This window comes from Aquarana catesbeiana, linkage group LG09, assembly GCF_042186555.1.
Source record: "Aquarana catesbeiana isolate 2022-GZ linkage group LG09, ASM4218655v1, whole genome shotgun sequence".
Taxonomy (NCBI): Eukaryota; Metazoa; Chordata; class Amphibia; order Anura; family Ranidae; genus Aquarana; species Aquarana catesbeiana.
The window spans coordinates 54,194,296-54,218,316 of NC_133332.1; the positions used below are offsets into that span (position 1 = coordinate 54,194,296).

Sequence of the window (24,021 nt, forward strand, 5' to 3'; positions counted from 1 at the left end):
TACCACGTTTAGCCGCGTTTGCGTTTTATAACATTTTACGACCCGAATTTGGGGCCCAATATCTCGGGGCCACTTGGTGCTAGGAACCCCAAATGGTGTGCTAACACAGTGGAACTAGCACTACAACATATCCAAATTTGGGGTTCCTAGCACCAGGTGGCCCCGAGATATGGGGCCCCAAATTCAGGTTACAAAATGTCATTCTCTGCTGCAGAAGTGCTTGACATTTTGCGACACGAGACGCTGTTAAACGCACGTTCAGAGGCAGTTGGACACTTTTTTTCAACTGCCCCTGAACTCATTCAATGTTATCCTATGTGTCCATGTACACAGTCTCGTTTTTTGGCGTTTTTAGGCAGTTGCGTTTAACCCCGTTTTTCCAGAAGCAAAAAAATGGGTTCAGACGCAAAAGTTTTCCACGTTTTAGACGCCAAACGCGGCTAAACGCCGGTACCGCGTTTAACCTCGTTTGCGTTTATAAGCGTTTTTAAAGGCTACCTATTTATTTTACATTAAAAATCTCAAAAATGATAGCAAATGATGAAAAACCATTAAAATAATATTTTAAACAATTGTAATTGCTTGCAATGATTCATAGACCATTTATATACCCTAATGGGCCGGTGATCCAATCCAATACACCACCAGCATTGCTGTTATCCGAAGTATAATTGGAATTTGACCCATATGTTGTTAGATTTGAACAAGCAACTTGTGGCAGGTGACGTGGCAAGTGGACAATCCACAACTTGTGGCAGGTGACGTGGCAAGTGACATGCTAAATACAAGTACACTGCCGCTCTCTCAGCTGCTGCTTCTCACTCTGGTCTCACAAAATGGCTGAAAGGGTTAAATAATACTGTTGGTTTTTTTTTAACTTGAGGAGGGTCTTGATGTTATCTTAACTAAAGGCTTCTAGACGCAAACGTGGTAAAACGCCGCTAAACGCGTCATGCAAACGCGGCAAAACGGGCGTTTCTAAACGCCGGTGTCAGCTTTGAAAAACATGCTTTCAGCAGAGTTTGCACCGGCGTCTCGGGCCCCATGCACACTGGACGTTATAATAAAATAAAAACGCCAGTAGCTTTGCAGTGAGTTTTTCAGCGATTTTGCTTTTTTTTTTTTTTTTTTTTTTTTTTTTTTTTTTTTTTTTTTTTTTTTTTTTTTTTTCTATACGCCCCTGCCAAAAACAGTTGATAACAGCCTATGCATGGACACAAAAGATAACATTAAAAACGTGTAAAATAAAAACGCGCTAAAGAATGATCTAACATAAAAAAAAAAAATAATTCAAAGTGTATATACTGCGCTAATGATATTATTGAGTGACAATAAACCTGTGAAAGTAAGAGGCAGCGACACAAACATGCAATACAATCCTGTGCAAAACTAAAAAGGTAAAAATAGTTGCGCTAATAAATAGTGCAAACAGATTATGGATCAAAAAAGCAAAAAAGAACTCCATACATGAATTGATCTATAACTCCTATGTGATAAAAAATACAATAGTGACACATATAGCTCAAGAGTCTCTTGTAAAATAAAAAAAGTGAAATAAAAGTGACTTTAAAGAATATAGTCTCTCTAAAGATGGTAGGTATATCGGATTCTGCAATGATTCAACTGTGAAGAGAGATGAAGAATTCTTGACGTTTCCAGCCGCCACCAAGAGAAAAGGTAGAATCCCTCCGTGGTGCGAGGGGCAGATAAAATGTATACTCTTACCAGAAGATGTGGACCTCCTATTATAGCAAGGTCATATGCGCCAGTAGATATAGCCCTCTGCAGGGTCTGAGATGGGTCCTGGACCAAGATGTATGGATCAGCCACGGACGTCCTCCTCACTCACTGGCCACCATTCGCCCGCTTACTTCCAAAAAGGTCAATCTCCAAAAATGAGCGTGGAGCAAATAAAGAAAAAGAGGCTCCAATGGTGCATTATCGTTTAAAAACATTGGTCATTTATTTATAAAAGGTATCCATAAAATTGTACAATAACCGCTTAAGAAGCACTTGCCGGCAATAAAAATGTCAAAACGAAAGCCCGTGGTTTCCAGGGTCACATGAGGTGTGATGATGTCATCGTGTAGCACCGCTCGACATGTTTCGTCATACGTGACGTCATGGTGCCCCAGGAAGACGTCACATACGATGAAACATGTCGAGCGGTGCTACGTGCTGACGTCATCACGCCTCACGTGACCCTGGAAACCACGGGCGTTCGTTTTGAAATTTTTATTGCCGGCAAGTGCTTCTTAAGCTGTTGTACAATTTTATGGATATCTTTTATAAATAAATAAGCAATGTTAACGATAAAGAAAAAGAGGCTCTAATGGTGCATTATTTGCTCCACGCTCATTTTGGGAGATTGACCTTTTTGGAAGTAGGCGGGCGGATGGTGGCCAGTGAGTGAGGAGGATGTCCGTGGTTGATCCATACATCTTGGTCCAGGACCCATCTCAGACCCTGCAGAGGGCTATATCTGCTGGCGCATATGACCTTGCTATAATAGGAGGTCCACATCTTCCGGTAAGAGTATACATTTTATCTGCCCCTCGCACCACGGAGGGATTCTACCTGTTCTCTTGGTGGCGGCTGGAAACTTCAAGAATTCTTCATCTCTCTTCACAGTTGAATCATTGCAGAATTTTAAATACCTACCATCTTTAGAGAGACTCTATTCTTTAAAGTCACTTTTATTCACATTTTTTATGTTACAAGAGACTCTTGAGTTATATGTGTCACTATTGTATTTTTATTCACACAAGAGTTGTATATCACTTCATGTATTGAGGTCTTTTTTGCTTTTTGGATTCATAATCTGTTTGCACTATTTATTAGCGTGACTATTTTTTTTAAACTTTTTTATAAAAAAAATATAAGCAGAAAACCTCCTGTGAGACATATACACAGTGAAAAAACATATAGGTTGTGCTAATCATATTAAACAAATGAAAATGATTAAAATTTTTGAAAACGGTCCACAAGTGATGTGATATGTTAAATCCTGATGTCACACTGCAACGTCCACCACCACAGTGATCATTAAAACATCAGTGCCTCCACCAACAGCTGAAAGGCTCGCTTACCAGCTCCAATTTATCCCTCGTTACAAGGGATCATATGCGCTTGTGGCTTCTCAGGGTCCAGATGGTCTCCTACACAGGATCACCCAGCTGCCGCTGATAACATGCATCTTTTGTTTTTAGTATATCAACCGGTAGACAAAACAAATCCATTCTTCTACAACACATGTGGGATTGGTGACGTCAAAGCGTTGCTCCGTCCTATGCCTTTCGTCATAGGATGGCAACGTCATCCTATGACGAAACGCATCATTTTACCTATAGGTAAAAATCATACAGACTCTCGTAGAGTTTTACAGGCTGCTGGCAGTGGGGCTGGACGATGCACCTAAAAACTGGAGCCTCATGCACCTTGGCTAAACATTCAGTATACCTACCAGAATGTCTTTGGAGTATGGTAGGAAACCTGCACAAGTACAGGGAGAACATGCAAACTCCATACAGTGTCCTGGTTGGGATTTGAACCCATGACCCCAGTGCTGCTGCAGAATAGCTAACCACCAAGCTATTTTTCTGCCCAGTATGTGATGGTATGTAATGCACTGTACTACAGACAAGATAACCCTCTAGGAGTGCTCTACCAGGGGGGGGTTACCTGCGGGCACGCTCCCGAGTCCAGCATTCGGCGTCCATAGACACGAATGCCGGACTCGGCCTCGCCGCCCGCATCATTGGATTTGATTGACGGCAGCGGGAGCCAATGGCTGCGCTGCTATCAATCTATCCAATCAAGAGCCGGGACCCCATGCAGAGAGGGAGAGCGTGTCTCTGCTGAGGGAAATACGGGGCTCAGGTAAGTAAAACTGCCAGAAGTATGCATTAAGGTGAAAAAACATGAGGGTCTACAACCCCTTTTAATGACCTGGAGAGGATCTGCAAAGAGGAGTGGGACAAAATCCCTTCTGAGATGTGTGCAAACCTGGTGGCCAACTACAAGAAATGTCTGACTTCTGATTGCCAACAAGGCTTTTGCCACCAAGTATTAAGTCCTGTTTTGTAAAGGGGTCAAATACTTTATTTCACTCATTAAAATGAAAATCAATTTAGAACTTTTTTGAAATGCGTTTTTTCTGGATATTTTTGTTATTCTGTGCCGGTTCACATAGGTGCAATGCGGGAACATTGCGAATCCACTGCGGGTTCCTGCCTTGCACCTGCCTCGCAAGGCAGTTCACATTGCCATATGCCAACTGCTGGGAGTGTCAATACAATGTTAAAATGGTTGTAAACTCTAAGTGCCGGTTCACACTACAACTTGGGATCCGACTTGTCAGACTTCAAGTTGCCCCAAGACGCTGGACATAAGAAATTCCATTGAAGTGAATGAGAGCGTCTTAATTTACACTACTGAAGTTGCTCCGACTTCAGAAAAGGTTCCTGTACTACTTCAAGGCGACTTCTAGGCAACTTGTACCCATAGATTTCAATGGAAGTTGCCTCCAAGTCGGATCTCCATCTATATTGAAGCGACTTTACAGGAAAAGAAATTAGTTTACCCAGGCAAACCCTTCCCTCCCAGAGAGCTGATTATTCTGTGATTGGCCACAGCCAAAGTCGCCTGTCCTGGAGGCAACTTTAAGTCGCGTTGTAAGTTGCTTAAAGACGCGATGAAGTCGCCTCCAAATCGCCTTGCAAGGTCGCGCTGTAAGTCGGGTTACCCCTGTGTGAACCGAGCCTTACACACCACTTTTCCCTACAGGTAAGCCTATAAGGATTACCTATAGGTACTGGAAATATCTCCTAAACCTGCATGGTTTTAGGAGACATTTACTATATACGCTTTGCACTGAAGAAAGGGCCGTGACCGTCGGCTCCGGCCAGTCACAGAACCGGAGTACAGGAAGGAGGAGGGGTGAAGATAGACGCGCCAACAGCAGGGACCTCGCGAGCTTCGTTTGCAGGTAGGTGCAACAGAACTAGCATACTAGCCCATTATGCTTTTACTTTTCAGGGGAAATAAGAGGAAATAAAACCCATCAGGGTTTACTTCCTCTTTAACCACTTCCATACCGGGCCTATTTGCACTCTCCTACTACTACTGTAAAAGTCAAAATTTTTTTGCTAGAAAATTACTCAGAACCCCCAAACATAAATATAAATTTTTTTTTTAGAAGACACCCTAGGGAATAAAATGGCGGTCATTGCAACTTTTTATCTTGCACGGTATTTGCGCAACAATTTTTCATTATTTAAAAACGCCAAACTTCAGTACTTAAAAAATCTCCATAGACGATGCTTTAAAATTTTTTACAGGTTCCATGTTTAGAGTTACAGAGGAGGTCTAGGGCTAGAATTGTTGCTCGCGCTCTAACGCACGCGGCGATACCTCACATGTGTAGTTTGAACGGCGTTTACATATGTGGGCGGGACTAATGTGTGCGTTCGCTTCTGAGCGCGAGCTACCGGAGACAGGGGCGTTTTAAATTTTTTTTTTTTTTTTTTTTTTTTATTCTTTTTTTTTTTTTATTTTTACTTTTACTTTTCTTTTACAACATATTTTTTTGATCACTTTTATTCCTATTACAAGGAATGTAAACATCCCTGGTAATAGGAATCTATTGTGACAGGTCCTCTTTATGGAGAGATGTGGGGTCAATAAGACCCCACATCCCTCCTCCAGGCTGGAAAGCATGAGATCGGGAAAAAAAAAATCCACGATCTCATACTTGCCAGCTGCGATCGCTGCTTTGTTTACATCTGCGGCCCAGACGTGACGTCATAACATCGCGCCCGGGCCTCCGACGGTCATAGAGATGACTGGTGACCATATGGTCACCGGACATCGCTATGCTCGTCATCCGGCGGCGGCCAAGTCTTTCTCCGGGTCCCCGATGGCACGGGAGAGCCCGGAGAAGCACCGGATGGCGGCAGGAGGGGGCCCGTCGCCTGTAAGAACGATCAAGCAGTGGAACTGCCGCTATGATCGTTCTTATGGTGCACAGAATTGCCAGCTGAAAACGATGATCTCTGAATTATGCCGGTAGCTGCAGGCATCATTCAGATATTCCCACTGAAAGTCCAGGAAGTCATATGACGTCCTTGGGCGGGAAGTGGTTAATGACATCCCCCATTTCAGTTCGCATACCACAGTGCAAACTGACGGTTTGGACAGGAATTGGATCGCATGGGTGTGAACATCCATGCGATCCGCTTCTGGTGCTGACCAAAAAAAGGGTCCTGTGCGAGTTTGGTCCGAATGCGATGCAAATTCAGCCATACTATTTGTATGGCAGACATTGCATGTGATTTGCAGTGCGGTGCGAATCACATGCGATCTCGCACAGCGCACCAGTGTGAACTCGGCCTCATTGTTAGAATAAACCTACTATTAAAATTATAGACTGATCATTTCTTTGTCAGTGGGCATATAAGATCAGCAGGGGATCAAATACTTTTTTCCCTCACTGTATATATACAATGGGGGAGGATTGCTGACAATGTTGTATTATGGCAAATATAATGTGTAACTGTTGCAGAAAAAGAAGTCCACTTCTATCTGATTGGCTCGTACGTGTGTGTGTAACGCCTCTGTTTGCACATGAATCTGCTCCATTTAATAACCGGAGAGCGCGGCTTTTCTTGTAGTTTGCATGCAGCACAAAGCCCCTCGCACGCACTGCAGGCCCCTGAGCATCCACTGTGATGTGACCTAATTCCCTGCTGTGGTGTGGAGACACACGGGATCATACATCCTGCGCACATACAGTCTCCATGTGAGCCGTGTATTCCCCTGTACACATGTCAGAGTGCTGAGTCATGACCCTCCGTGTGTTTACCAGCGATAACATTTCTCTCTTTTTTTTTTTTTTTCCCCTCCTCCTTGTCAAAAATGCTGATAGGAACCATTTTCTATCCAGGCGATAAAATTAAATGCAGGCAGAAATGAAGAAGGAACTAACAGGCGTCATGCACACGGAACGTTTTCCTCATGTTTATTACATGTGTTTTCTATGAAAAAAGTTCCTTCACAATAATCCATAAAATACTTGCATATAGATGCGTGTTTAAGCGTGTAGTGACACGTATGTGTATATTAATTTTCTATGATCATTTTTTTTTTTCTTCTCTTTATACCTAATTTACACGCTTACATATACATGCATTTAAGCGCGTGAAGGATTCCATGTTACGGATCTGAAAGCATCTCCTTTTTACACAGCTGTGTGGTTCCATTGAAAACAATGCAGCTGCATTCAGATCCGTAATTTAAAAAACGCTTGTATGTGCGTTTTTTTTGTTTTGTGTGTTTTTTTTTTTTTTTTTTTTTTTTTTTGGGGGGGGGGATTATTTATTTATTTATTTTTTACGACAGTGTAAAGAAGGCCTAAGGCCTCATGCACACAAAAATAAAAAAAAAATACCACATTTTTTAGGGATCCGGATACAGAAGCATTGTTGTCTATGGAAATACAAAAAATTACATAAAGGGTGCCGAGTCAGCCGTGAGCCAAAAATAGAAAGTTTTCCGTTTTGAGCGCAGTAATGCGTTTTTTGAGCACGTATATTGCAATACTGGCGATGAGGAAGAAGTTTACCCTTGTATACGCTTATGTGCCTTTAAATAAATATGAACAGTACTCATTGGAAATTATGGGGTACGACTTGTCATGCGACTTGGCAGTCTCAAGTCGCACAAGTGTGAATGGGGCCTTACTAGTTCTTAAAGCAATTGTAAAGGAATAATAAGAAAAAAAAATAACAAACATCTCTATACTTACCTGCTTTGTGTAATGGAATTGCACAGAGCAGCTCAAACCTCCTCTTCTCGGGTCCCCCACCGGCGCTCCTGACTCCTCCTATGTGTTAAGTGCCCCCACGGAAAGCCTCTTCCCACTCTTGCCTGCTCGCTCCCGAGCTATGCTGCTGTGTCCATTGGCACAGATAGTGGGACTCGGCCCCGCCCCCTTATCACTTAGCAGCGGGAGCCATTGGGAGCTCCTGTCAATATATATTAATATAATATATTCAGCATGGCTGGAGGTACTCGATAACGACTGAGGCCATGGTGGAAGTGTCCAGGCTTTAAAGAAATGACTGCAGTGTGTCCTGGGAAGTGGGTGGGGCTGCGTTCTCTCCAGGTGCTGTCCTGAAAGACTCATAGAAATACCGTTACCAGAAAGTCCAACTAAGGTTTTTTTTTTTTTTTTAACCTGTGATTGTCAGTTTCCCCAGCGGCCACTCAGGTATGTAATAATGCATACTTATGTTCTGCCAAGCTGGACCAACGTAAGTATGCAATACAAATAATTTCTGAGTTCAGCTTTAAATCACAAATTTGGAGGTAAAGAGAGGCCATTTTACCATGGACGTTGTTTAAAAGAGCCTTTTAAAGAAGAACTATAGGCAAAACTTTTATTTTGGATACCTTTATCCCATTGGGGTGATTTAGCTTCACTTCTTGTCCCAAAACAGGAGTGAGAGGAAATCCCTGAAAATTAAGGTAATCTCTTAGGGGACCCCCAAGTCAGCAGAACTTGTGTCCCCATTGGAAGATTTCCCCTATATTACTTTTTTAAGGACAACACAAAATGTAGGATTTTCTTTTACTTTCACTTTCAATAATAATGGTAAACAGGACAAATGGAGAGGGTTATCTCCCTAATGGGGGTGGTTCGTCACATATGTCGACCCATCACATTTGGCTACAGAAGTGACGATCTGCTGAGAAATTTCGCACTGCGCATGCGTAACTTGCCGATATGCGTTCCAAAAGTTTTTACGTTAATACGGAGCAGTGAAACCGTCAGATAATGTCACAGAAGTGACGTTAAAGACAAGCTCTTCTTCCGTATAATTATTGAATGTAAGACACCACTTTGCAACAAGGCCCCTCGGGCTCGCTTCGCTTGCCACGCTTCGGACGTGGCCTCACTTCGCTCGGCATAATTATAATCTAACTCTATGTCCACTTGGATAGTGGGGCTTGAACCTTGGACTTAGGGATGGAGCCACATAATAACTGCGCAAGCGCAGTTCAACGCCAGTTCCGTCACTATCTGACGGTTTTAGTGTGCTGTTTTGTCGTAAAAGTGTTGGAACGCATATGGCGGTGTCGCGCATGCACACTCCATCGGGTAGCCAAATGTGGTGGGTCGCGATATGTGACGATACACCGGCACAGAGCGCAATAAAAACTGACAGATGTTTTGTCTTGGGGGGGCCAGTTCACACTACATGCAGTCCAGTGCCTTTTTTTTTTTTTTTTTTTTTTCTGCACCACAAACACATGGATAGTAGGTTATGATTTCTGATGGCATAGTTCACACTAGTGCGGTCAGTTCCAGTGCGCTCCAGTTCCAGAAAAAAAAAAGTAGAATATATGCTGCAATTTCTTGATACCTGCACTGAACTCTACTAAAACGCACTGTAATGCACATAAATGTACAAAAAACACGCCGGAGCGTACATGTCCTCATTTAGGCTTGATTCACCTCTATGCATGTTGCTTTTGAACGTTTTTGTTTTGCTTCCTGCGTTTTTAACCGTGATTTGCATTTTGCTTTTTTGTAAATGTGTTTTTTTATTTTTTTTTTTTTTGTTTTGTTTTTACATTCACTGTATATAGCCAGTTGCTAAGAAGCTATATACAGTGAATATAAAGCAAAACCACAAATCGTGGTAAAAATGCAGTATTTGCGTTTTTTTGGATGCGGGTCCATTGACGTCTATTACATGCAAAATGCTGCAGGGGGAAAAAAGTCCTTGACCCTTTCCAAAAAGGCAGAGGTGCAAGAAGCACAAAAAATGCCTTGGTGTAAATGGAGCCTTAAGGTGAAGAAAAAAAAAAAAAAGAGGTGAAAAAATGCGCATGCAAAAATGCATCTGGACTGCGTTTCTATGGTGTGAACTGGCCCTGAGTCATACTTTTAAGTTTGTCCAAAAATTATTGCTGAGTCATGTATGTGTCGCACATCGTACAGCCTGCCTTGGCTACTGCTGACGCTACATAACTCCCAGGTTAAAAGAGGAATTGACCTATTATTAAAAATCACATGGCACGTGAAATAATACTATGTGTCAGCACTACTAATGCACATTTTTATTTTGTGTAATATAGAGAGACTCCTCTTTCTGGCAGTGGAAGAAAAACGGTACTACTTCCAGGCTCCCTCATGTGACCAAAGGCCTCATCACATGATCTCTGCCTAGTAGGAACATGATGGTGCATAAAGCTGGCCTTACACCTGTAGACTTTCATTAGAAAACTGTTCTTTTAAGAACATTTCATTTGATTTAATAGTTTAAAGGGAATGATTTGGCAATCGGATGGAATTTTTTTTTTTCCGAATCTAATGGGAACCAACAATTTTCTAGTCGTTGATTTTGCTCCCAGCCAAGAAAAGTTTAGTTTGTTTGGACCAAGCTGGTCCAAGCGAACTATTTAACCTCACTAACACCGATCAGCGCCTGCCACCCCTCTCTGCCAACACCTCCACTGACTTCCATTCGGCCACCTTTTATAAAAATAAAAAAATAATGAGAACATACAAAACCATCCACATCTCTGCTCCAACATTCTCTAAAAAATATCACCAAAACCGTCCTCTTCCCAAGACCTCCTGCTCTGTCGCCTCCTCCCATGCTCTCCTCTAGGACTTCTCTAGAGCCTCTCCTATCTTCCCTACCCCAATCTGTCTTGCTATTTCCTACTCTGTGATGGTGGAGGTGAGCAAGTGATAACTAGGCCTCACTTAGCAATGTCCTGGGAGTATTCCAGCCAGGCTTCATAAGGTACGTAAATGTCCTACACCTATAGCAAAGGGCTTTATTCAATGTTAGTCAGAGCTGTTCAGTTTGTTTTAATCTACAGACACCCCCTTATCTGCATAGGCAGGTTTTTTTGTAAAAGTAAACTATCCTTTGAAGTGCTGCTCAAACCGTTAGTGCTATATAAATGATGTACAATAAGAAAAGTGAGGCTATGAAGGGGTTTTTTTTTTTTTTTTTTTTTGGGGGGGGGGGGGGGGGGTTAAATTCAATACATTTTTTGAGAGGATTTGGTTTAAAAATAAACTAAAGGTTTTTTTCCCCCCTTACCCAAAACAAGAATCCCCCTACCCACCCAAATGTTACCCCAACATTTGGGGGGTTACAAAAACTAAATCAAATACACATGTATATTTACAAGTTTGTAGGTCTACAAATGGACAATTAGTACAATACGAAAGTACATTTGCTGAGCATTAATGGCATAAGGCTAGTGAACAAAGTATGTATGAAGTGTCATATAACAGTCATATGATAGCCGAGCCGTGACAAGACTATTCATCGCAAGGCCTCTCCCATGGTAAAGTATCCAAGTATTCTGTTATATAGTTTATAGAAGAGGAGGATCAGATATTGTCTTCTCCCACACTCCAGTGCTTTTCGGTTAACTGTCTCCTGTCTAAATTGGCCCCAGTATGTATGAATGTGAGTTGGGGACCTTAGATTGTAAGCTCCTTGAGGACAGAGACTGATGTAAATGTACAATATACACTATATTACCAAACGTATTGGGACACCTGCCATTACACGCACATGAACTTTAAAGTGTTTATTAACCCCCCCAAAAAAAAGATACCCTGGTCCCTTAAAGCATATTAAACAGCCCTTGTGCTGTGTAATCTGCCCCTCTCTAAACTGTAAAAAACCTGGCTGAACCTGCCACTTCCCCTCTCTGTACTGACCACGATAATCAGGGCTGCTGAGTCCTGACCATCGTGGTCAGAGTACGTCCCTCCTTCATCCGCAGCCCTGCTCTCAGCTCTCTTTTCTCCCACTCCTCCCTGCCTGTCAGCTCCGTGTTCTGTGTCTGTCCCCCCCCCCCCCCTGCCGCTATTAGTAGAAATCAAAAACTTACAATGGTCACTGCCAGCGCCTTTATGACACTCAGGCATACCACACTATATGTCTTTTCAAAAAACGTGGATTGTAAATGCCTATTTAGAGCGATCTTCTGGCCGGTCACATAACTTACTGCCAGTTTACATCTCCTAGACAGGGCTTCTGAAGAGAGGGGCTGGGGGGCCACATGACCTCCCCGGCTGACGTCAGAGGAAGATCTCGGCCCCTCCTGCAGAAGCCATGTATCTGAGCTGTAAAGTGGCCGCAAGTCACGTGACCGGCCTGAAGATCGTTCTAAATGGGTATTTACAAGCCTCGTTTTTAGGAATTACATATACAGTGTGATATGCCTGAGTATAGGGGCTGGCAGTGATTTCTACTTGTGTCTTAACAAACACTTTAATGGCATCCCAGTCTTAGTCCGTAGGGTTCAGTATTGAAGTGGCCCACCCTTTGCAGATATAACAGCTTCAGCTCGTCTGGGAAGGCTGTCCACAAGGTTTAGGAGTGTGTCTATGGGAATGTTTGACCATTCTTCCAGAAGGACGTATGCATAGTCGGCTACTGATGTGGACGAGAAGGCCTGGCTCTTAGTCTCCGCTCTAATTCATCCCAAAGGTGTTCTAGCAGGTTGAGGTCACAACTCTGTGCAGGCCAGTCAAGTTCCTCCACCCCAAACTCGCTCATCCATATCTTTATGGACCTTGCTTTTTGCACTGGTGTGCAGTCATGTTGGAACAGGAAGGGGCCATCCCCAAACTGTTCCCACAAAGTTGGGAGCATGAAATTGTCCAAAATGTCTTGGTATGCTGATGCCTTAAGTTCCCTTCCCTGGAACTAAGGGGCCAAGTCCAACCCCTGAAAAAAAAACCCACACCATAATTTCCACCAAATGAATTGGACCAGTGCACAAAGCAAGGTCCATAAACACATGGGTGAATGAGTTTGGGGTGGAGGAACTTGACTGGCCTGCACAGAGTCCTGAACTCAACCCAATAGAACACCTTTCGGATAAATTGGAGCAGAGACTGCGAGTCAGACCTTCACATCAGTGCCTGACCTCACAAATGCGCTTCTGGAAGAATGGTCAAACATTCCCATAGACACACTCCTAAACCTTGTGGACAGCCTTCCCAGAAGAGTTGAAGCTGTTATAGCTGCAGAGGGTGGACTGACTCAATATTGAACCCTATGGGCTAAGAGTTTGTGTGTGTGTGTGTGTGTGTGTGAAGGCAGGCATCCCAATACCTCTGGTAATATAGTGTGTACGTAAAGCTCTGCATAAATAGTTGGTGCTATATACTGTATGTACCTGAAATAAAATAAATAGATATTGCATATTTCAGTTTTGGGCCTGATATGTGATAGACCAAGACAACAATTTATCTAGTATTAAAGTAATTGTAAATGTGAAAAAAAAAAATGTTCTACCCACCAATTCTGTACAGCAGTTTTGCACAGAGCAACTCTGATCCTCCTCTTCTCGGGTCCCCTGCCGTTGCTCTCTGCTCCTCATTATTCTTCTCTGTGTGCCACCATAGGAAGCCGCTTCCTATGGCGATACACATGCGTGCTCTGTGTGTCCATTGGCACACAGTGTCGCCCCGCCCCCTGCATCACTGGATTTAATTGACAGTAGCAGGTACCATTGAGCCCACTGAGGGGAGAGCGAGATGGGGCAGTGCTGCTGGATTGAGATCAGGCTCAGGTAAGTATTTGGGAAGGCTGGGGGGGACTGTTGACAATAAAAAAGTTTTTTTTTAACTTTAACCCTCCTGGCGGTATTACCGAGTGTGGCTCGGAGTTAAAGCAGAGGTTCGCTGAAAAAAAAAATATTAAAAGCCAGCAGCTACAAATACTGCAGCTGCTGACTTTTAATATATGGACACTTACCTGTCCAGGGTGCCCGTGATGTCGGCAGCCGAAGCCGATCCGTCCTTTGGCTCTCGGCTGCTGCCGCCGCCATCCTCGGTAAGGGAATAAGGAAGTGAAGCCATGCAGGTTCACTTCCTGGTTCCCTACTGCGCATGCGCGAGTCGTGCTGCGTGTCCTCTCAGGTCCCTGCTGTGTTTTGGGACCTGTGTGTCTCCCAGAATACAGCGGGGGAGGACAGGGTAGACGCCGGAAGTGGCATAGATCACCGCAAGCGCCGCGGTGATCTATGCCAGGAAGTATAAGACAGGTATCTGCTCCCTCCTCCCCCCTGAAAGGTGCCAAATGTGACACCGGAGGGGGGGAGGAATCCAAAAAGTGGAAGTTCCATTTTTGGGTGGAAATCCCACTTTAAATTTCAGTACTATTAGAGGTAACCCCGAGCCACACTTGGGGTTGCATCGCAGAATCCTGGTACAGCGTACTTACCTTGTCACCAGGATCCCGTGATGTCCCTCTGCCAGATCCTCCACCCGATGCTCTGTGTTCCGGGCTCCGTTCCCTGCGAGCGTCGCAACGCATGGGGGCGGAGCCCGGCAGCAAATTCAAAAAGTGAAAAACGCATAAAATACATTGTAGTCTGTAAGATTACATTACTGTATCAAATCATTTCACCTCGCTTTTGTCCCTAGTGTTTTGTCCAGTGCCCTGCATGCACTTTTATATTTTATATATATTATATTATATTATATTATAATATATTATATTATATTATAATATAATATAAAAGTGCATGCAGGGCACTGGAAACTTGAGAATGTACATGGCATCCAAAAAGTGTCCCTTTAGGTCAAAAGTGGTTTTAGCAGCTAGAAAACAGCAATAATAAATTAGAATTATATTCTAATTTTATGATTTTGTGTTTCAAACTTTACTATACCCGGGATGTCTGCTAGACTCTTGTTTGGACAGATTTAAGTGGGTTATTCCTAGGAATTACAGGCCTACAATATAAAACGCCAAATTTCCATGCAAAACAACGTACCGCTTTGAGATTCAAAAGTCTGACATAATCATAAAGCCAGGGAGGTTAATGCAGAGAATGCAGGAAGGTAAAAAACCTTCAGCCTTTACAACCTCTTTAAGATAGTTCCCCATGATTTATCAAACTTGGCTGGACAACCCCGTTTGGTGTACGTGAAGTTTTCTCTTAGCAGTAAATCAATAACCATTTTAACCCAGAATAAATGGATGGTTTGGGGACAAAGGAGCATGCCACCTCTGTGCAATGCGAGGATATGAAGTTGTTAGTGGTGTAAATAACAAGTCATTGGATTCCTCAAGGAGAGCGCTTTAGGGAGAATGAAAGAATCAGAAACCGGATTAAAAAGGGATCATGCGGTTTGTGCATTCAGAGGAATTCAGCTAATACTCATAAAAACAAGACATTTAGAAAGAATGGTGAGATTGCAAACAGACCGGTAGTTGGAGGAGAGAGATGAGGGTATGGTACTGTTATCATGGGTAGGTAAGGCTTGTTTATTGCCAGAGGGGCAGATAAGAGCCGAGGGGAAGTGGAGGTATGGAAGAATAAGGTCCAGGATAGGCATATTGGTACGCATGGTTTGGCACGTATACAGTATGATTGAATGCCACACATGGAGATCTACTTTAACCACACTTGCCTTGTGGCTTACAGTTATTGAATAAATGGCTTCCATGTTTTGTTTACAGGATATAATGTGACCGTGCTGGTAAGGGACCCTGTTCGCCTGCCCGCTGATAAGAAACCCACCCGAATCGTAGTGGGGGATGTGCTGAATAAAAGTGATGTCAACAAAGCTGTAGAGGGACAGGATGCCGTGATAATTGTCCTGGGAACAAGAACTGACCTGGGTAAGGTTTACTACGCTCCGATTCCTTCTAACGTTCTAATCTGTGTTTGTTTTATTAGTTCCATGTCTTCATTTTTGGTATGCTCAGGGGCCATCACTATACAGATACCTTTTTGACTTTTCAATAGATAAATGGTACTAAGTCTCACCCACACCCAACATTTTAATGGCATAAAGTGAGAAGAGCTTCTATTGGCCAAAAAAGGCTTCCACATTGGACCATTGAATGGTGGCAGTGGGGGGGGATTATAGGTATTTTCTGGGATGGGTTCTAGTTCTTGTTCTATGACTATTCTATGGAGTAAAGGCTTCCGAGGCCCACTAAAAAAGCGCCCTCTGTAAGTACCACTTTATTAGGCATATTGTGCTTACAGATTTAGCTTTACATTGCAGGAAACAATGAACATGTTAAGCTGGCCATAGGTGGTTCAAATCTCAGCCAGGTTCTCCAGGGACTGACAGAGATTTGATCCATGTATGGGCAGGTTGATTGTGCCCAAGTCGTTCCATCAATCGAATTGGGCACAACCAGCATGTTGGTTTTTTGCATGCGATTATTGCCAGTGGCTATAGCTGCTAGCAATAATCGTTGTGTTTTTCTCCTGGCAGATAGTGCTCTCGGCAAAAATCCCTCACCTGGCCGAAGAACACAATAGCTGTACGGGAGGGATTCCTCCATTAACATTGGCTGTGTTGATGGGGGGGAATCAAGCGATTTTCTTTTCTGCAGCCCATGCTACTCTGTCAAGGGGTTCTTCTTCCCTAGGTGCATTACTTGTATATTTAGAAACATTGAACTGCAGTTTCCACTGCTTTGACCAATCTTTCTGCAATGCTAAATCATGTTCCGTGTTACAGACACCTCCAGGGATATCAACCCTATTGCACCCCACTCCACCTATATCCTAAAATATGACTTCCTGGTGTGTGTGTGTGTTTTTTTTTTTTTTTTTTTTTTTTTCTAGTATCTGGTCACCTAAGGCTAGGTTCATACAGCATGGTTCTGCAGCACCATGCAGTTTGGTGCAGTGTGTTTTTGGAAAAGAGTCAGGGACCTCTTTTTTTGTGTGTGTGCATTGAAATGAATGGGCTGCCTTACACACGACGCTCAGGAATGTGCCCTTGCTCAGTCGCACCTCTATGGTGTGAACCGAGACCAGGTCTAGGTGAGAAGTCTAATCTTTGCAAGTATGGCTAGATTGGGTTCATTCACATATAAGAATTCACTGTATATTCATTTTTTCTCTTCTAAGCCATTTGGGGTTGAGAAGGACCAGACTCCAGCATCTGTCTGTGGACCTAATAAAAAAAAAAATTGCATACATTTAAATAATAAATTATCAATCTATTTGTGATTTTATTTTTAATTCTTCCTGGATACATCCCAAGTTTGAAATAAAGCTTACACTCCCTTTTAAAAGCAGGATGTTGTACTGAAGAATGTGTGTAAAAGGTCCTGTACCGGAATCTGAAAATTGCAAGGCAGTCCTGTCTTTCTAGGTTTTAGCCGGTCTGCCCACTAGTGGTAGTTTTGGGAATAAACACTGAATACTCTTGTTATTGTTTTTTGATTATTTAACTCCCTCAGTTTGCCTGATGCTGCTACTTTTTAGGCCTCATGCACACTGGATGTTATAAAAAAAACGCCAATGGCTTTCGCTGTAGAATGAGTTTTGCAGTACTGTTTTTCAGCTTTTTTGCTGGGAAAAAAAAAATTATTTCCATAAAAGATTACGGCTCAAACGCTGAATAGCTGCTGTTTTTCTGCGTTTTTTAAGCTTTTATCAGAGTTAGAGCATTTTTTGGCTGGGTTCACACTGATGCGAGTTTTCCTGCATCCAATTCGCATTACAGGAGGGTGTGACTGACTCTCAATGGAGCCGATTCACACATCCCTGGGGTGGCCACTGAGTGGATTGGAAAAGGGGTCCTGTGCGTCTTTTGGCTGCGTTTTCAGGTGCAAATTCAGGGATAAATTTGGACCTGAATCGGTGAACACGGACGCACTGGACCCCCTGCTGTGAGCCACGGCGGCATCAGTGTGAACCCGGCCTTACAGCTGAAACTCCTCTGAAAAGTTCTGGGTTTTTTTTTTTCCAGACAGAAAACACCCCTGCCAAAAAACGCTAATAACAGCCTATGTGTGCATGGACACATAGGATAACATGATGGGGAGTTTACTGGCTGCAGACAAAATGCCTGAAGCCAAAAAAAGGCAGCTGTAAAAACGTCCAGTGTGCATGAGGCCTAAGGGTTTGTTCACGCCATATGCGATTTTTCTGCAGTGGATCATGGGCACATAGAATACAATGGTTTTCCATGTGCTTTTTTTCAGTCACCATGTTGCATATACATGCATTGCAGTGAGTTTTGTTTAAATTGCAACCTGTCTGCATTTTAATTCAACACACACGAACGCATATCAGTACAACACAACTGAAAGGAAAATTTATATTGAAAAAAAATAAAAATTGTGGTTAGTATTTTGACTTCTAGGGACCGGTCATTTCCTAATGGAGGACATAAAAATTGGTGCAAACGCAATGTAACACAATAAAATGCACCTCAAATGCAAGTTTAATATACACAGATGTGCATGCATTTTCAATGCAATGCGGTGAGTTTGTATGTACAGCATGGTGTAAATGGACCCTAAAGCCTGGTACACACAATGCATTAATTGGACGAATGATTGCCAGGTTTCTTCTTCTTTTTTTTTTTTTTTGCATGCTAATCTCATATCGAAAATGAAGAGGTTACTAACGTTAAGAATATTCTCATACAACAGAATAAACATTTGGGAATGATGTAATGTATTGCATTTTATTTGTACTATATTTTTGGATGAAAACGGTACTGATTAGAGGAAAATCATGCAATATGTTATTGTACAAGAAAAATTTTTCGTGTTTGTCCCTTCAGATAATTTCGGACGAACTATCGTAATTGGCTCTCGAAAGCTGTGTGCTAACGAGCAGGTTACTATACGAAAGGGGTGTTTTTCGTCCAATTTTTATTTATTTTTTTTCTGATCGTGTGTACTAGGCTAGGTTCGCATCTATGTGTGGTGTGTTTTTTTTTTTTTTTTTTTTTTTTTGTGCATTTGCAGATCCACAGAAACATACTACAATCCATGTAACCATATTTCTTATGGGTTCTGTTCACATCTATGCAGTTTCCTGCAATGTATTTTTTAGAAAGGTGTAGAGACTTCTTACACACAACATTATGCATTTTTGGCTCCATAGACTTCGATGGATTTGCATCAAAAAATGCATGAAAAACAAATGTACATGTGATTTTGGTGACCCAAGAAAATCCCTTATTTGCAGAGATTTTTTTCTCACTTCCTGTTTTGGCTTGGGGTGGGAAGTGAAGCTAAATCTCCCCAATGGGACAAAAATGAAAAAAATAAACTTTTATTGGGGTTATAACCTCCTTTACTCTATCCAACATGGGGGGAAAAAGTTTTGCCTATAGTTCTACTTTTAGAATTAATAGCATTACCATGTGCCTGCAAAATGGCTTCATTTTGTAAGGGAAAGGATGCAATTTTGCAAGCGTTTCTGCAATACACAAGTGTGACTGTCACCTTTTTATATAGATCCGCTTACTATTCAAAGAAGGTGTCATAAGGAAATGCAAAAACAGTGTTGTGGCTTAGGTTGGGTGTCATTACCCTGTGCTTCCACTAGGGGGAGCCATTGTTTAGTGTACTCTATTCCTTCTATCACACTGGAGAACCATCTAATGCTTTTCCTATATTGTATTAGTAATTATATAATCTCACAGAAAATAATCTTTTTCTTCTACCTTCTTCTGTGTGGAGCACTAATTTACAAAATGCAAGCTAGCTGCTTCCCCAGAATCTGTTTTATTGGGTGTAGCACCCTGGAGTTTAGGCAGGGCTGCTCCTATATTTACTTGCCAGGTATAGCTACCTTGGCTAATTGTTTATTTTATTTCAGGTACTGGTATAGCGCTGTCAATTTACGCAGCGCTTTACATATACATTGTACATTCACATCAGTCCCTACCCTCAAGGTGCTTACAACCTAAGAATCTGATTAACCTACCAGCATGTCTTTAGAGTGGGAGGAAACCGGAGTACCTGGAGGAAACCAACGCAGGCACAGGGAGAACATGCAAACTCCAGACAGATGGTGTCGTGGTTGGGATTCAAACCAGCGACCCTTTTTGCTGCTAGGTGAAAGTGTTAAGCACTACACCACTGTGCTGCGGATCAATTGATTTCACACTAAGTTTGTAATTGCTGCACTTCTCTCTTTTGCCGCTAGGTGGCCTGGTACCTGATGGCATTAGATTTGAGAAGGGGACGGCAAGGTCAGATTATGGGTATATGGGGTATCCCAGCCAATGGGCAGGGATTTTCTTAAATCCCTTGGCCTGCTGGGAGAATCTATATACATTTGGGTGGGGTCAGGTGGACAGTGTTTGGTGCCACCTGAACGGCTGTCTTGGTGGACGTGTGTTTTGCCCAGGCTGCTAGGCCGAAGATTGGGCCTATCCCGGGGGCATCTGGCTGCCAGGCTGTCTGAGGGTCTATCCAGAAGCAAGAGAGCAGCGCAGGGTTGGGTTTGCAGCTTGCAGTCCAACCATAAGTGACAGTTCTGCCGGCCGGAGAAGCTGTCGTGGTCGGAGGTAGAGGGGAGGCTGTCGCCACTAAGGGACCAACCACCTTGTTACCAGGGACCACAGTGAGTAACTGAAGCAAGTACCGGAGCAGTATTCTCACCAACCAGGGACAGTAAAGAATCGGGAAGCTTCAGTGAGTATCAAGCCAGGGACCCAGCCAGCCGAGATGACGCTTGCAGAGCAGCCTTGTGCGTCAAGCCAGGGACCGAGCAGGCCAGTGGGGTGAAGCTTGAGGAGTATCTTGAGTGCCAAGCTAGGGACCCAGCAGAAAAGAGTGGGTGACACTTGAGGAAGATACTACAGTGAAGACTTGAAGAGCTCAAGGGATTCAGTGGCAGTGAATCATCTAGTCTAGTGAGAGAGAGAGACTGGGAGCTCAGTGGGCTGAAGAACTACAAGAAGTGATTGTAGTGGAAGTGAAGGAACTGTTACAACTTGTGTTAGGAACTGTTAAAGTCTGTTGCCATAGGAGACAGCATTCCTACACATGCAGATGTGGTGTCTTGCTGGATGCCTTTCCCTGCATGGCTGTCCTCCTGTTGAAGTCTCGGAGTCTGCCAATTAATCTTCCAATACCTAAGGGTCTAACCCTCTCTCCCAAAGTTCTATTAAGAGAAATAAAAATCTCTTTTGCATTCAAGAAGTGTCTGGCGCCCAATGACTTTAACTACTTTGCACCCACTATGCCTCACAACCCACCATATACGGAAGGATGTCGGCTATCTCTGGGCCTGGAGGTTCTCATTAGACCGAAGGAGGCCTGGGACCTTGATACATGTGCTATTGACCACACAGGTTATATAAAGCTCCCAGAGCGCGTGTGTGTGTGTGTGTGTGTGTGTGTGTGTGTGTGTGTGTGTGTGTGTGTGTGTGTGTGTGTGTGTGGTTTTTTTTTTTTTTGTTTTTTGTTTTGTTTTTTTCTGGTTTAGACCTTCTCAGCTATGACATAGGTGACCACACACAAGAATTACATTTCTAATCTCTGCACAGGTAACTGATAGATACATCATATGGAGGTTTAGCTTATGTTGTCATTGCAGATACAAATCATAATTAGAAAAGTTTAACATAAATGAGGCGGGTGCAGATGTGCTGGGATTAAAAATGGCCAAAAAGTCAGAGGGGTTTAAACTAGGCAATGAGGGGAGGGTCCAGAGGTAGAGATAGTCTGTGCTGAACATAGTCCAGAGGGTAGTATTGGGGGCATTAGTGGTAGGTTGACGAAAGCACATAAATCCAAAGTAAGTATAGTAGCAAGTCCTAGTTACAATCTCGGAACACCCAATAAGAGGATAGTATGTGACCGGTCTAAACTATGTGGCATGTTCACCAATGCCAGGAGCCTGGAGGACTTGTATTTTGTGGGAATTTCAGAGACCTGGTTCAACAGCTCTTATGATTGGCTGGCAACCATTCAAGGGTATACCCTTTATCGAAGGGATAGAGAGGGTAAACGGGGGGAGGGGTATACCTGTATATCAAGAATAATGTACAAGTGAATGTGAGAGTTGACATCACTAAGGGAGCTAAGGAGGAGGTGGAATCCTTATGGGTAGAGCTCCAAAGGGATGAAGCTAAGGGGAAAATAATACTGGGAGTATACTATAGGCCCCCTAACCTGAGGAAGGAGGGGGAGGCGGACCTCCTATCACAATTTGGATTAGCAGCAAGGATGGGAAGTGTTTATCATAATGGGGGATTTTAATTACTCAGACACAGACTGGGCGGAGGGAACCGCGCATTCATTTAAGGCTCGCCAGTTCCTTAATGTCTTGCAGGACAATTTCATGGGTCAGATGGATGCACCAAATAGAAATAAAGAGTTACTAGATCTACTGATTACCAACAATACAGACCTGATCACAGATGTGGAAATACGGGGCAATTTAGGAAACGGCGATCACAGGTCAATTGGCTTCAGTATAAATCACACAAATAGAAAACGTAAGGGAAATACAAAGACGCTGAATATCAAAAGAGCCAACTTCCCTAAACTACGAACCTTGCTAGAAGATATAAATTGGGATCAAATCTTAGGAACAAAGAACACTGAGGAGAGATGGGTTCGCTTTAAGAGCATATTAAATAAGGGCATTAGCCAGTGCATCCCATTGGGCAATAAATTTAAAAGAGCGAACAAAAGTCCTAGATGGCTTAACGCCAATGTAAAAATGCTTATAAAAGCAAAAGAGAAGGTCTTCAAAAAATACGAGGTTGAGGGATCATCATCAGCATTCAAACTTTATAAAGAATGCAACAAGAAATGTATGGGTGCAATTAGGGCAGCTAAGATGGAACACGAAAGACACATTGCGGAGGAGAGCAAAAAAGGATGCAAACAGTAAAAAAGGGAGGACAGACCATATTGGCCCCATAAAGAATGAGGAAGGACATCTGGTTACAAAGGATGGGGAGATGGCAAAGGTATTGAATTTATTCTTCTCAGTCTTCACGAGGGAATCGGGGGGGCTTCAGTAACCAAAACTGCAGTGTTTATCCTCGTGACACATCACAGGAAGCATGGCTAACAGAGGACAGAATTAGGATCAGACTCGGGAAACATAACATTAATAAATCACCGGGACCGGATGGCTTGCACCCGAAGGTACTCGGGGAACTTAGCCAAGTAATTGCCAGACCATTGTTCCTAATTTTTACTGACAGTCTACTGACTGGAATGGTAGCACCAATATTTAAAAATGGCCCAAAATACATCCCTGAGAATTACAGACCATTTAGCCTAACCTCAATAGTATGCAAGCTCTTGGAGGGGATGATAAGGGACTATATACAAGATTTTAGTAATGAAAATGGTACCGTTAACAGTAATCAGCATGGATTCATGAAGAATCGTTCTTGCCAAACCAATCTATTAACATTCTATGAGGAGGTGAGTTGCCATCTAGATAAAGGAAGGCCCGTGGACGTGGTGTATCTGGATTTTGCAAAAGTATTTGATACAGTTCCCCATAAACGTTTACTGTACAAAATAAGGTCCGTTGGCATGGACCATAGGGTGAGTACATGGATTGAAAACTGGCTACAAGGGTGAGTTCAGAGGGTGGTGATAAATGGGGAGTACTCAGAATGGTCCGGGGTGGAAAGTGGGATCCCCTAGGGTTCTGTGCTGGGGCCAATATTATTTAATTTGTTCATAAGTGACCTGGAGGATGGGGTAAACAGTTCAATCTCTGCATTTGTGGACGATGCTAAGCAGGGAAAAAACTTCTACGCAGGATGTGGAATCCTTGCAGGAAGATCTGAACAAATTAATGGGGTGGGCAACTATATGGCAAATGAGGTTTAACCTCCCTGGCGGTATGATTATTTCAGATTTTAGGTGCTGAAAGCGGTACAATTATTTTGCACAGAAATTTGGCGTTTTATATTGTAGGCCTGTAATTCTTAGGAATAGTTCACTTAAATCTGTCCAAACAAGAGTCTAGTAGACATCCCGGGTATGATAAAGTTTGAAAAACGAAATAAAAAATTATAATATAATAAATATAAATAATTAAAACACATAATAATATAATAATAATAAAAATTATATAATAATGTAATCAAATCAAAAACACTGAAATTTGCTCAGTTCCAGAATTTTAGCTTTTATTACTTTTAGTGTTTGATGACGGATCTCCCCACAAATCACTATCGCTCAATTCTGCAAGTGATTATAATTTATT

At 42.7% G+C, this 24,021-nt stretch overlaps 1 protein-coding gene across 1 annotated transcript in view; it reads left to right on the forward strand.

Annotated features, from left to right (window-relative positions):
• Window positions 1–24,021, forward strand: part of BLVRB (biliverdin reductase B) — a 53,222-nt gene that overhangs the window by 5,505 nt on the left and 23,696 nt on the right. Inside the window, exon 2 of the mRNA XM_073598517.1 lies at window positions 15,519–15,680. Within this exon, the coding sequence (XP_073454618.1) occupies window positions 15,519–15,680 (162 nt within the window). The remainder of the gene's footprint in view (window positions 1–15,518; window positions 15,681–24,021) is intronic.